Genomic DNA, 14,682 nt, shown 5'->3' with positions numbered 1-14,682 from the left:
ATAAGGAGTCTCCATACCTTTAAGGTAGCCTGTCAGTCCAAGAGTAAACCCTTTGTCAAAAGGATTAACTGATACTGTGTAATGTTATACTGCTTCAGTTGTATTATTGTACATTTATTTTTTTAATGGAATCTCTTTTTGTCTATACAAAATTAATAAGCGCAAATATTACATATAATACATAATAATATATGTAACACACACATATATTTTGGACAAGCCCCAGTCTGATAGAACAACCTGAAAAAAATGACCATCTATCGAGATAAGGTCACAGTGCGTGATCTTTCTTTTTATCATCTCTATTTATTATGTGTGCATGTTTGCTACCAAATTCTTACCTTGACACAAGGTGGCATGGTTATATTAAGGTTACACAGTACGTGTTGTGTGTCCTCATACTTGGTGCATTTCCGCAGAAAAGACAAAAACCCGGAGGCATCCTTGTTACTGTCTCTGACCTAAACATAGACAGAAAACAGGTAGACAGAGACGAAGAAAGAAAAATAGAATAGAATAATGTGGAGTGAGGGAAAGGAGGAGAATGGAAAGACAGAAAAGGATGAGCAGAGAAGAGCGGGAAGAGAAATTGAGCAGAAAAGATAGAATAGAGGAAGATAAGATGGGCAAGAAGAAGAAAAAAAAATCAAAAAGAGCACTAGATCCCTTAACAGTTGTCCTGAGCATGTGGCGCAGTAACATGGGACGAGAAGCAGGGGGAAACAGGGATGGAAGCAGTCCACAGGCAGGCAAGAGGGAGAGATTTACCTGCACATTTTACCTGGACATCTGTCAGACCAGACAGTTACAGAGTGACCGTGAGAGAGAGAAAGAGAGACAGTGAGACAGACACATACAGACAGGCAAGGCCGCAAGATAGGAAGGCAGGCAAAGAAAGTGAAGGAGTCACAGGACATGCAAACAATTACCCAAGAGAGTTGACAGCTAGACAGGTAAGTTGTTTGTTGCTTGGCTACCAGTATTCATCAAGCTGATTCTGAACAATACTTGACTTATCACATCGACAGACACAGATGAACGGAAAAACAGTGATATGGAAATTACATAAATATGGTCACGGGACAGGCATGGAACGGCTCGTACACACAATATATAACATATACGATCAATAGAAGAACAAATACACAAGTCATCAATGTAATGTGGAATAAAAAGAGATGAAATTATGATGCATTTGATAAAGAACTTAAACACAAAACAAAAACACCCTATCAAATCAGATTGCTGGTTTTTATTACCTTTACATTTCAAACAAACAAAGCACAATGAAAATGAAAAAAGAACAAAAGGACTCACAATGACACACCATGCCAAAAGCTAACTGAAGAAACTGAGAATCCCGAGATCCGATGAACAACCTGACATTCCAATATTTCTAATGTTTATCTTAACTTTACTGCCTGGAATATCTCTCAACTCTATGAAAAAAGGTAGCATATTGCAATTATAGTGCACCAATTATACTGCTGTGTTTAATATGCAATGATTGCAGAGTGAGCACAGGACTGTACTATTACCTACGTGTTTACATCACTGATATGAGAGTGAAAAGCAAACACAAAAACCACCATATGAACGCAGTGTTTGAGTCATCGGCAGGTGCTCATGAGTGTAAATAACTGGTGAGAAGGTCCTTGACATACTGTATCCAAAAACTAAACAACACACACTTTTGCACATGTATACACACACACACAAACAAACACACAATACTGTAGCAACACGTAGCAAGTGATAAAGAAGCAGGCATATGAACAAGCAGCTAGGGACAGACCTTGACAGAGACAGGCAGTCTGTTATCTCGGAAGGCCTGGAAGCTGAAGCTACGAGGCTGCTGAGTGGCCTTCCGAATGGGCACCAAGTTCCCGGAACACTCCAGGTAGAGAGGCATGCCCTCCATTAGCTGTGGAAAATATAACATAAAAGGGAAAAATGGAATTGCTTTTTTTCTAATAACATTTCACAAGCACTCGTTCATAGGGAATTTATGCAGATTTCTCATGATACAATACGCTGTACCCAAAAAACCCAAACAAAAGAATGATCCATTGTCTTTCTAGGTGCAGCAAATGCAATCTATAACAAAAATGGCAAAAACAAGGGCAAGAAGCAGGTGTTGTGCCAAAAAGTGATTGTCTGCCAAAAACTGATTTCTGGTATTTGCCAAAAACTGATTGCTCGTATTTAAACTGCTTTAAGTAACTTGTTGGGCTATAATATGTGAAACATACAGTATGTCAAATGCATCCCTCATGGATGACCACAAACAACATTCGTGTAACAAGGTAGAAGCCGCAATCAGTTTTTGGCAGCGACTTTTATAGAACCTTTATTTATGCAGTTAAAAAAAATCTCATTAACATTAAAAATGTATTTTGTAAGATTAAGTTGGACAGCAGAAATGGCAGCAAATATTACAATAGTTCTGTAAAAATACTTTAAGTGGGGATAAAGGACCGGATTGGTTATAATGTAAGTACAATAACACAGAGTTATAAAGATACTTGAAAAAACAGATAATTTTTTAATTCTATATATAACCCCTTTGTAGTCTATTTACCAACATGCGTAAAGATATTACACATTAAAAATACACGGAAACATTGGAAATCAGTTTTTGGCAGGCAATCACTTTTTGGAACAACACAGGTATACCCTGGACAGGTCACCGATCCATCTCAGGGCTAACACACAGAGACAGACACCCATACTTTAGGACAATTCAACATATTCATGTCTTCAGACCGTGGGAGGAAGAACATGCAAACTTTACACCAGGGGTCTCCATCCCCCGGTCTCCAGACCCAAACCGGACCCCGAGAGGGTTTTCCCCCAGACCGCAAAGCATTTCCTCATTTACTGTGTAGCTAGATATTTTATTCCTGCCGGCTGCCATGGCTGACTTTTGAACAGGCGTGATGGGCAGCTATGTGGATCAGTGACTTTCTAGTCCACACTCCAAGCCAGCTGGTGGCGGTATTGCACCACCAACCACCAAAAAAAACGCTAAAGAAGAACAACCAATGCGGGCCCTTCAACACAGGTTGCTAAGTTACAGCTTGGGAGCTTGCACTTGCCGACAGTAGAATGATGACTTGGCGGTGCACAGTTGAATGAGTAAAAAAAGATGGCTTTATCAAAAGCATGTATAGTGGACTATCTGACATTTAAAGATGAATGGACAAAATTCGCTCACAGCTGACTAATGAACATTTGCATGCATGCTTAAGAACTGCATTGACCCCATTTCACCCAAATTTTAAAATGCTAGCTGCAAATGTACATGCAAATTTCTCTCACTGAAGTGAGAGCCAGCACTGTTTTGCAGTATGTTTTAAGTTACATGGTGTTGAGTTTGTCAAACATATTTACTGCACCGTTTTAAAGCACTTCTTAATTTTCCTGAAAATTGAGGGTTTTTTTAGGTGAATTGTTTGCACCTTAATGTTGTCCCAAAAAGTTTATTCTGTTCATCTGGATGTAGTGTTTTCAGTCATCCAACTGATTTTTTTAGTGTCAGCTGACTGCAGGTTTCCCCAACGTTACAAACAGTACCTTTGCACAATGACTAGCCCACTGAATGAACAATGGGCTGTGAGGTCAGTTTCTTAATCATTAAAATCCAAATTGTCATGACCATTGATTAACAACCACTGATCAAAGCCCATTGATCAAAGACCATTGATCAATGGCCATGAGTACCATTCACAGAGAGTTGGGGAATGGCTGCAATCACAGCGTTGTAAGATAGCGAAAGATGTACCCTTAGGCTCGCTCATCGATTCAAAGGTGGTCTTTCCCTTTTCCCATTCTTCTTCAAAAGTCACTTGGATGAGTAATGAAATGTTTCTCCCACTGAAAACGGTTCGTCCAGATGAACAGAAACAACTTTTTTGATTTGGATTTACCTGGATGATTGAGCATGCATCAAGACACCTTAATGTTGGGTTATGTGCAATAGATGTGGTAAAGATTATTGCATGATTTTATTGTTAAATAGTTTTTTGTTTAATATTAGTACTTGAACTGGATTACACTTTTCGGTTCAGCAGATGATTTAATGGCATATGAATAATTGATCAGTAGTTACAAGGCAAAAGTCTATATTGTTAATTAAATGTTAAATAGAAATGAAAGAAAATAATTTTGTTGGGTCATTTAAAGTGTTCGGAACCCAGATTGATTGGATGATGGAGGTAGTGAACCTCCTGTTATTTTAGTTGGGGACCCCTGCTTTACACAGCATCATTCAAACCCAGGACCTTCTTGGTCTGAGGAACCAGTGCTAACCACCACACCACGATGCCGCCACTTTTTAGAGAACTTAAAACGAATCACATGTTCAACTGCGCTCCTTAATAAGCTGGCTTTCTGTGGCCTTGCCCCTGTGCGCACCTCAATGTCTCGACTACGGGCCACCTCGGTGAAGTTTTCGTGCAGCTCCAGAGTTTTGTCCATCTTGTCATCTGTCATGCAGTAACAACGCAGGCGTCCCTCACGTGCCTCATTCATCTTTGCAAAAATAACAAACTTGGCCATATATGGGACTGCCATTAGCTCCCTGTACAGCAGGTTGGCAAAGGTGACCACCTCCGCCGTACGTGGACAGTCTGCCAGCCAGAATCTGGATATAGCAGGAGAACAGAGAAGAATTAAACAAACCAGCTGGATCTAAATCCAGACGTGTGCAAGAGTGCAGGAAAAAAAGTTGACTGGGAACATGCTTGCACAGGTGTTTACTGAGCTCACCTTGCAGACACATTGGTGGTAAAATTGGCACAGTTGTTGGCGTACATCAGCTTGGTGGTTCCAGTGATGTCCTCCCACTGAGCTGGTGCTGTTCCACCTGGATTGATGTGCAAGTGTTGGAAAAACTGTCCCATTATGTTGTCTAAGTTGGACCTTCATCAGTTTTATTTCCTTTCTTTGTTAGGTCTCCCACCTATTATCGATTATCTAGTGACTGTCTTTTTGAATATATACATCCAGTATCCTGGCTTCTCCTTTTTGCATCATTTGTTTAGCGTCCCTTTTGTATGACTTCCAGGCAGTTTTGTTGGTCATTTTTTCACTACTCCCTGTAATGACTCCCACACACTGAAGTCCACACTATATGACATTGATCTGATAAACTTGAGAAATATTTCTAGTCTGCTGCATGAAAATTTAATTGTCTTACAATGATAAAAGCAACTGAATCAAGGCTAAGACAGACAGCTGTTGTTCCTCTGCTGTTTGTCTGCTTCCTGTGTCCTCCTTGGCTCAGCTTTAACAGATGGAGGACACAACTTACACAGAGACATGATTGGAATCTCAATCATTTTGTTAATGTGCATGTTTATTTCCGTCTGACAAGATTCTTTGCACGTAATTTTATGCTGCTTTTGCTTTTACTTGATTACCAGTTGAGTACTCAGAAATATCCTTTTATGTTGGTCGTCTTTCTCCAGAGACGGCTCAAACTCACATAATGTAAATACAGTTTAAGTCGAATTTAGACTGGTATGGTATTTTTTCGACTTTCCTCTTTTGCTGCCATGTTTGTTTTGAGAAGTGCATCTCCATGTATGACCCCTGCTTTGCATATTAAAACAGGAGATTAGAGCCTTTTATATTGTGATGTTTGAGTCAGAAGTACACCCACGTGTCCACTGCCATCAATCAGTTTTGTTAGGGTCCATTTTAGTGAATTGGTGCTCTGATTTTCTTTGCCCCAGTATTTCAAATTTTCCCCTTCACCACCATAAAGAGTCATTTTAAGGTTACTCTAAAAAGTCAAATTGGTAAATAAAACTGCTTAACACAAAAAAATATATAATCTGGTGGCAGATCATTTTGTTTGTACCCTAATGAGAAAGGTAATAATTCCTGAATACAATCCTAGGTATCTCATGTTTGTTACAAGAAAAAACAAAATATAAAAAGGGATTACTCTGTAAAGTTATTCCTACCAATGACACTGCAGAGAAGACGCAAGCTGGTGGTATCACCCTCGCCAGCATCACGAGGGCTCTCCCTCCACGACGGTGGTAAAGGAATCCGCAATCCGATTGGACGGTGAAATTTGCGTCGCCGAGGTTCGATGGTAACCACTGGGCTGAAGGTGGCCTGGTTACCAAGCTGCCTGGTCAGCAGTTCATCAGGGATTGGTTGTGCCTGATGTTAAAGTGTTAATGGCAAAAAAGGGACACTGAGGACATGACGAAAAGACAGGAGGAGAAGGCTGCATACATGGAGAATGGAAAAGATAAACTCAAGCACAAATAAAACATAACAGAAACTCCACAAGGATCAACAAACAATTAAAACAAAATGTTTAAAAAAGGAAAACAAACCATAAACCATAAAAGCAAATGTGCAATAGGCTAAAACTTCAAATTCCCAATCATACTCACACATGCAACAAATTCATAAACTCAGATCAGTGCATCAGCTTGGTCACTGTGGCTCACAACTTAAATCGGGGAACTGAGGAGTGACGAATGGCTGGATAAAAAGGAAAACAGACGAGCGTAGCCAAAGTAAAACTCATGCAATCTTCTTACGTACATAACATTAGTGCCATGACAAAGAACGTAAACGATGTACACTCAAGTGACCAAGCAACAGAAATGAAGAAGCCATAATCCTTCATAATCTTTCTGCTGTGGAAAACAAAGCCAAATGTAGGTGTAGTGTGAAAAGAGATCAGTCAGCATGAGTGTGTGCCAAGTTCCCAGACGGGTGTCTGCAGAGGTCTGGATGAGTAACAGCCAGTCATACATTTGCCAGAAGCTCCTGTTTGGCAGGGCAGACACCACGTGTTGCAAACACCAGAGATGCTTCTTAAAGGTCAGGCAAATTTTGAAAATGTTCTAATAAAGTATATAATTTTTCTATATTAACCTATTCTATCAATGAAATTCTTATTGACAGTGTTTAAAAACTGAGAAAATCTTCTTCCTATCGGTTTGATATCACTGTTTGTTACAGCTCTATTTTGTGAAGTAGATGTATTTTTTTTACATTTTCATTGAATAAACCAAAGCAAATTTATCACAATGAAGTGCAAGGCAAGAGAAATTTACTTTAAAAAATGTACATGATTTACAGTAATACCAATAATAACTGATGCTACATCACAAAACACTGAATGAAATATAGATTTACTATTTGATGGGATATCTCAAATGACAAGTGATGACCTTTCTTCTAGCATTAAGGTATATAGTACTGAAATAAATCAGTCTGCCTCTTCACGTCTCGCATCAGGTCTCCATGACTGATAGCAAAACTCAAGCATTTTCAGACTCATTGGTCAAACACACATAACATCAACTTCATGGCATGAAATCTGTCAAATCTGAACTCGTAGACTGAAAGCAGCACAAACAGAAAATGAGGCCAGAGGTAAACATGTTGGCACAGTCTTGGTTGTTTTCTCATTTGAACATCTGTTTTTGTGTTGAACAATCAAGCAATTATGAAAAGTGTACATGTGCAAAGCCTCTTTTCAATTCATATTCTCACCTGCAGTCCCAGCCTCACTCTTTTGGTGACAGCAGTCTCAGGGAAGATGGCTTCAACTTGGGGGACCAGCTTACTGGTCAGCCGACCGCCCTCTGGACCAATGAGATCACTCTCCTGCTGTATGCGAGACACTACTGCAAAGTAGAGGGGGAAGTCAGTGGAGATCATTCGACGGATTCTCTTCTTCTCCAGCTCCTCTTGGCTCTCCAAGTCTATATTAGGTGAAATAGTGGAGATAAGCAGAGAAAAGAGATAAAGAGGAAAGAAAAAGAGGGTAATGGTAGGTGTTAGGATACATGTCTAGCTGAAAATTTCAGTCTTAAATGAACACTTTGTGGGAATAAAGCCTGTCTGATGCTGCGGAGGCAGCTTCTGTGTTTAAAAAAAACCTTCCTATGCTTGTCTTCTGTAACTCCAGGGACATACATCAAGATTAATACAACCCCTCAAGGTTTCCCTGACAGGCGACATCCATTACAATCCCACTAACCTTCATCCATGCCATTCAGAATAGTTTCCAGTACTTCGTCGCCATAGCGATTACGATGTTCCTTCCAGACCGAGCCGTTCTCACTGCGGAGCACCACAAGCTCTCTGTCTCCTCGTCCCAGTGAGGCAAAGTGAGGGATTTCTACTATCACTGGTCTGTGAATGAAATGTCAGAAAGGTTTTTAGAAAAAGGTAGGAGAGGTGCATATTTTATCTTCTTTTTCTTCGTCTTTTAATGACAATCTATAGGTTTTGGGGAACAGAGAAGACTAAATGCTGTAGTTTTGAAAGTCAAATGCATTTCCCTACTTGCCTGGTTTGGTACTCATCAGACTGAGGTCTGCTCTGCGGTATTATTTTATTTCACAGTGTGCCAAAACATTCTAATTGATGACTCTGAACTACAGGCCAGCTGGTTCAGAGCCCAGACTAACATTAACAGTACAAGTTATCAATGCCATTTGCACTAATACACAGCCTTTTGAAGTGCATGTTCACAGCTTAGAAGATGCAACATGTGTGACTTCTAAAAAACCTCTGCCACTTGATTGGTCAGACCTGGTCCTCTTTAAATGAGCTGATGTCCAGAGACGACATGTTTATGAATGCTTTTTATGTTTCTCCTTGCATGGTTAGAATTTTAATATTGTACAATAAAAATGACCAGTGCTCACGCACAATGGTTTTCAGAAATGCTTGATACATCATCCCAGCATGACTCTGGACCTTTCAGCATTGGTTTTCAACCTAGTCCTTTGTGTACAATACTTTCTGAAGATTTTTAAAAATATTTTTAAGATAATTTGTACCGTAGATGATCCCCATATTCTCTGTAATTTTACACTGTGATAGGTTAGTTTTAAACTGCTTAAATGACTATTTTCCTATAAATACCCCATCATGATCTAGTCTTGTCCATTAAATGGCACAATCACTGAACTTGTCTTGGACATGTCATGTCTATTAAGAGCCACGCAAATACATGCACATATAGGCACTCAAATACACACAAAAGTATTTTGCTTTGACTGTAAATGCACAGTCAAATACAATCAAATACAGTTAATAAACCAAAGAAAGGTCTGATTTACCCAAGGAACTGCATACTGGACGGCCCCAGGGAGATGATCCGGCTAGCGAGGCCCTCGCCCTCCACTAGTGGAGGAGGCGTGGTCAGTTTCTGGGGTTTAACGAGACGGCAAGTGATGCGCGTCGGTGCAGCGCAGGTTCGGGGAGGGATGATCACTCGTAGTCCATGGTGCCTGCTGCCTCGCATGGAGCCCCCTCGAGCATCCACCATGAAACTCACCAGGAAGCTGAGTTACATGGTGCCATAAATTAAGAACATGTAAACTTTACTTTATCAACACACATTTAAATATTAATAAAACACGACAGAAAGAAAAAAAACACAAAGACTGGACTTTCGTCAGGGAAATCCTCCAGCTCTACGAGATGGGAACAGATTATTCATGTGCTGTTTGTTCAGCAGTGTTTTGAATTGATCTGGTTTTCCCGCTCATGGTTTATGCTATTCATAAAGAAGACATCAATTGACTGTGTAGGCGCTCTTTTCATTTGCTTGTCTGGATATGACAGGAGAGAACGAGTGATCTGCAGCAATGCTCAGCAAGAATGATGTGAAAAGATTTGAAAGAGATCCCGATTCTGCTTCTCCTGCATTATACCGGTGGCTTAATACAGGTGTCTCTATGTCTGAGGTCATCTTTTCATACTCACTATTTCAAAAGCTGACTCATGGAGGTACAGTTACAGTAAATTATGACTTTGCATAATTGATAAATTAAAGTGTTTATTGCTGGAATACAGTTCCTTTAAATATAAGATATCTGTAAATTTGGATTGTGATCATCGTGATCATCACTGATAATCATTACAACCACCATTTATCTTTTGGTATCATACCTCTATGCAATAACATTAAAACATAAATGGACTGCATTTACCTAGGCCCTTTTTCGTAGCAGTTTACAGAGCACTTTAGATTGTATATAAGTAAAGGATGCTATTGTCACATAAACTATCACCTCAGTAGATGAATTAATGGAATCGGTTGCCAGTTTTAAATGTTAATGACATTAGAGTTTAAACAATTTTGTTAATTATAATCAGGTTAAGAGAAAAATAGATGATAAATATAATATGCTTTTGACTATCATCATAGGCTTTTAACAAGTCTGCACTATCTGCACTTTTTTTTTCTATTTACTTTTTTGTAAAGCCAGAAATTTCACAGTCTGCCAAAACACTATAATAAGAATCCTGACAAGAAGCATCGACGACTGATACTGTTTAACATAAAAGCAATTTTAAAAATTTGGTTTAACGGGGAAGAAAAACATTTTAATAACTCACCCAGTGTGAATAGGGCTGGCTACAGGGCTGACATTGTCTGAAGTCTCAGTAGCTGGACTGCTTGGGATAAGAGAATCTTCATCATATTCTTTTGGCAAAGGGACGGGGGTGTGCTGAGGTCAGAGAGGGAGAAATGAAAATGGAAAACGGTGAGAAATTGAGGCTGTAAAACAGCTATGACTGAGAAGATTAAACCAGAGAAAAGTAGGAGGGAAAGACTGATATGAAAAGAGAAAGAGGTGATATAAAACATGAAGCAGAGAGAAGACCATAATAAAGGAAGAGGTATGAATAAAAGTCAGAATCTGGTTCAATAATATAAGTTAGTGATATTTCCATTTGAATATCTGTCTTCTATAGCCTCTTTTTTGCACCTTAAAAACTTCATTCTGCACAAGAAAGTGATTGTCAAGCAATGTTAACTTAAATTAAGTGTCCCTTTACGAGTACATACAAGTATGTAACAACTACGTAACAAATCAATGGCTTCCTATTCAAAGAGGAAGCTTAGTTTATATACTTATCAGATCCAACTAATCCCAAATAGCTAGAAGAAATTAGAAAAGTATTCAAATGGGAGCTCAGGTCTCAGGAGGATAAGATAAAGTAACAAATGCTTACTAAGCCACTCTTAGTCACGAGCTAAGCATACCTGATCCAGCATAACTGTCTCTGGTGACACACAGGGGATCCTGGGAATAGCAGGAGAATATGGACTGTCGAAGAGGAGGTAGGAATAAGGTAAGACAAGAAACCATCGCTGAATATGACACCGCTATCAAAATTCTAATAAAATCATATGAGCTCACTCTGCTGCTTCTCATAATCTAAGGTAAGGATAAATGAGCTATGTCAGTAATTTAATCGCCAGCTCAAATTTCATTTTCAATTATATCATATTAGGCATTCTTCACATAAAGACTCCTCGTCACACCACCTCACACTGACTTACGTGGTGCCCATGCCGCCCTCAAAGTCTCTGAGGGTCTTCTTTGGGGAGAGAAAGTCATCATCCTGGTCCTTAAAATCATCAAGCTTCAAATAGCGAGCTCCGTCCATCCCCAGCAACTCGTCTCCTGTGGTAAAAATGTAAAAGAAATGTTTAGAAAGAACATGGAAAATGAACACAGAGAAAAATAAGTGGTAAGGAACAGGTTGCAAGGAACACATAAGGAAGTAAGAGAGAAAAGGATGACACCAGGGGGATACGGAGTAAACTTTAAATTAAGGACAAGTTCTCCCAATAAATATCAGTTTATCTCAATACATTTCAAGTTGTTTCAAAATGTATTTTATGAGAAATGCTCTCAAAACCTTGAACTCTCTTCAAATTCGAGTAAAATCAATTTTGATATAATCCCCAGATGAAATCTGTAATTACTACTCCACCATCCTTCCCATCCCTTCACCAAACCACAGAAAAAAATGGCCACAAAGCAGTTCCAAACATTTTAGTCCAAGCAATGGAGTCAAACCAACAACAACCAGAGCCGATGGAAACCAAAGTAGTGAAAGAAGAGGATTGGTAAGACAGTGAATATCAACACAGTTTAGGACACTGCATGGACAGCAAACTGCAAGGCACCTGGTGACAGCTTTTTTAGTGAGCATGCCCATTAAAGATGAAATCACATGTGGTGATGGTTGTTTCTGTGTAGGAGAAAACACCTTAATTATTAAATAGGAATGATACTAAAATAATAATTATAACAACAACTTTAAACCGCTTCACAAGACAGACACTTTAGCACCCATTCGTATAAGCTGTTCAGGAAAACAAAGCAAAAAAATGTTAAAGAAGTAAAAAGTGAGAAAATTAAACAAGTATAAAAACAAGAAAACACATTGCAAAAGGAAAAAATGCTTCCAAAACGTGTTGAAAAGATTCGAATTTGGTTTATTTTTTCTAGATTTTTAAGGCAGGCCGATGACTGTATAAACTGGAGCTGTTTGCTGGAAAGTGTCACAGCTTTGCCACAGTATGTGTTTTATCCGTTTATGGATCAATTACACTGTAAAAATCAGGAGGAACAGCAACGCTGCACTGCAAGGGAGCCATTTAAATTTAAATACAGAAATATTGGAGTTCTGTCAATGATAGATCCATGACCAGATATGTGCTGGTAAAAGGAAAATGTTGTGACTACATGCTGATGACAAACAGACTTTTTAAAGAAAAAGCAAATCTCTGAACAAGAGGGAGAACAGGAGAGATCAAAGATAAGACAGAGAAAATAGAGGATAACAAACAGGGCTGGAGTCGAAAGTAGAACTGATTAGAAAGACATTTAGTGACACACAGAGAAAATGAGAAAGTGCAACTGCAATGAAGGCACAAGTTTACGAGTCACCGGACCGGACAAGGCAGAGATACAGACACAGTCCTACCTAACGTTAGCTGGGCAACCCCTACAAGACAAATGGAAAAGGGTGTTATAAACAGTCGCACATATACAGTCAAATTCATGCTGGTACTTCGACATGTCAGTGTACTTCCCATGCGCTCGTCTTCTACCAAAATCAGAGCTGAAAGTTAATTATCAAAGCTGCACAGTTGATGCTTTTAACATAATCAAATAAGACAGCCTACCTTCATCCTCTGAAACATCCAAAATCTCATCTACAGTTTCGGGGAAACTCATCCGATGCTTCTCTGTCGTGATCTGTGGAGAACCAGGGTGGGAGTTAATTTGCAAGCAGTGAGGGAGCTGAATGTAATTAGGAAAACAGAGTTTGCTCAGTGAACATCTGATCATGGTGGGTCAACGTTTCTTCTTCATGTACTGGTGTAACTAGGTGAACCATGCTCACCGCAGAAACGGACTCCTCGGTTACCAGCTTGAGCACATCGATGACAGAGATGTAACCCAGCCTCTTAGCAATGCCCAGGGGAGACGTGCCGTTCTACACGGAGACAGATAATTAAAATTACTAAAATCATTTCCACAGATTTTAAGAACTTTATTCTTTCCTGTAGAAAACATATACTCTTGGGAAAAAGAAGTATTTTAGTGTCCTGTGAAAAACAAAAGTAGAAGATCTCAAAGCATTCAGGTGTTTGTAGACAAAATACCACAATCTTGCCAGGAGTCAACATCCCAACAGATTCTCTACAATTCTCAGAAAGTGCAAAAAACCCAAGAGCTACAGCTCTGATTCTACAGGTCTCTGCTAGCATGTTGACTATTAAAATCAACTTCAACAAGTATGGTTTATTTGATGGGGTTTCCGGGAAGAAGCCTCTTCTCCTTCAAAAGAACAGGACAGTATGGCTGAAGTTTGCCAAGTTGCATCTGAAGAAACCACAAGAGGTTTTTGGACAAACAAGGCCAAAGAGGAGATGTTTGGCCATACTGCTCAGCACCATGTTTGGCAAAAACAAATACCTCATGTCAACTGCCAAGCATGCTGGTACTGGACGGGTGATGATTTGGGTTTGTTTTGCAGCTTGGGCGCCTTGTATTCATTGAGTTGACCATGAAATCTGTCACATTTGAGGCCATCTGTCCAAGAGCTAAAGGTTGGCTGGTATACAACAGCATGGCCGCAAAAGAAAGGAATCAAGGTGTCACAGTGTCAAAGTGCAGACCTCAGCCTGACTGTAATGCTGTGATGGGACCATAAGAGATCTGTATATAAATGAATGCCTGCAAACCTCCATAAACTAATGCAATGTTGTAAATTATAAAGTCATACAGCAAATCATTATTTCAAGTTGTTGCAGCTAAAGGTTGTTTTACAAGCTACAAGGTATACTTAGTTTATCATGACTGCATGGAGTCCTGTAAGAAATATAGTTTTTAGAATTACGGTACACATCTACAACATAAATAAAAAAATATGAAAAATGAAGGCAAAAGGTGAACTGATATATCCTACAGGCTGCAACAAACATATACTGGACAGTATCCACCATAGTTATACACATGTCCAAACTTCTAATATATCAAAACTAGTGAATGGAAAGACAAAAAAAAGCTATTAAATTTTGCAGTTTAATTACTAGGTCTTAAACTGCATCTTTCAGGCCTTTCATAAATTGTGCCTGTCAAAATCTTAATTTAAAATCTAACTAACCAATTAGGGCTGTCAGGTGTATGTAGTGATGTAAAAATAATCTCTGAACAAAGTATCAAAAATTAAAAATACTGATGTAAAATAAATGGATAGACAAAATAGGATGCAACATCAATTTTAGCTGGGGAACTCTAGCTCCAGAGTACACACTGAAAAAAAAAAGTTTCATTGCAACGTAGTCACAGCAACTAAAAAAGTAAATAATAGTCC

The 14,682-nt window shown here is 39.1% G+C and overlaps 1 protein-coding gene across 1 annotated transcript in view; it reads right to left on the bottom strand.

The window, feature by feature from the left end:
- The window catches only part of ank1b (ankyrin 1, erythrocytic b), a 78,375-nt gene that overhangs the window by 16,837 nt on the left and 46,856 nt on the right, over positions 1 to 14,682 (bottom strand). The window contains exons 21-34 of the mRNA XM_080875072.1: positions 13,207 to 13,299; positions 12,986 to 13,058; positions 12,784 to 12,804; positions 11,348 to 11,471; positions 11,048 to 11,111; positions 10,396 to 10,508; positions 9,111 to 9,335; positions 8,021 to 8,175; positions 7,531 to 7,742; positions 5,973 to 6,177; positions 4,771 to 4,867; positions 4,417 to 4,645; positions 1,796 to 1,924; positions 342 to 461 (exon numbers count right to left, since the gene is read on the bottom strand). Coding sequence (XP_080731198.1) covers positions 342 to 461; positions 1,796 to 1,924; positions 4,417 to 4,645; positions 4,771 to 4,867; positions 5,973 to 6,177; positions 7,531 to 7,742; positions 8,021 to 8,175; positions 9,111 to 9,335; positions 10,396 to 10,508; positions 11,048 to 11,111; positions 11,348 to 11,471; positions 12,784 to 12,804; positions 12,986 to 13,058; positions 13,207 to 13,299 — 1,860 coding nt within the window. The remainder of the gene's footprint in view (positions 1 to 341; positions 462 to 1,795; positions 1,925 to 4,416; positions 4,646 to 4,770; positions 4,868 to 5,972; positions 6,178 to 7,530; positions 7,743 to 8,020; positions 8,176 to 9,110; positions 9,336 to 10,395; positions 10,509 to 11,047; positions 11,112 to 11,347; positions 11,472 to 12,783; positions 12,805 to 12,985; positions 13,059 to 13,206; positions 13,300 to 14,682) is intronic.

The sequence above is a fragment of the Rhamphochromis sp. 'chilingali' genome (genome assembly GCF_963969265.1).
Source record: "Rhamphochromis sp. 'chilingali' genome assembly, chromosome: 2".
NCBI classification, from domain to species: domain Eukaryota; kingdom Metazoa; phylum Chordata; class Actinopteri; order Cichliformes; family Cichlidae; genus Rhamphochromis; species Rhamphochromis sp. 'chilingali'.
Note: the sequence above shows the minus strand (reverse complement) of the source record. Positions and strands in the feature narration are given on the sequence as shown.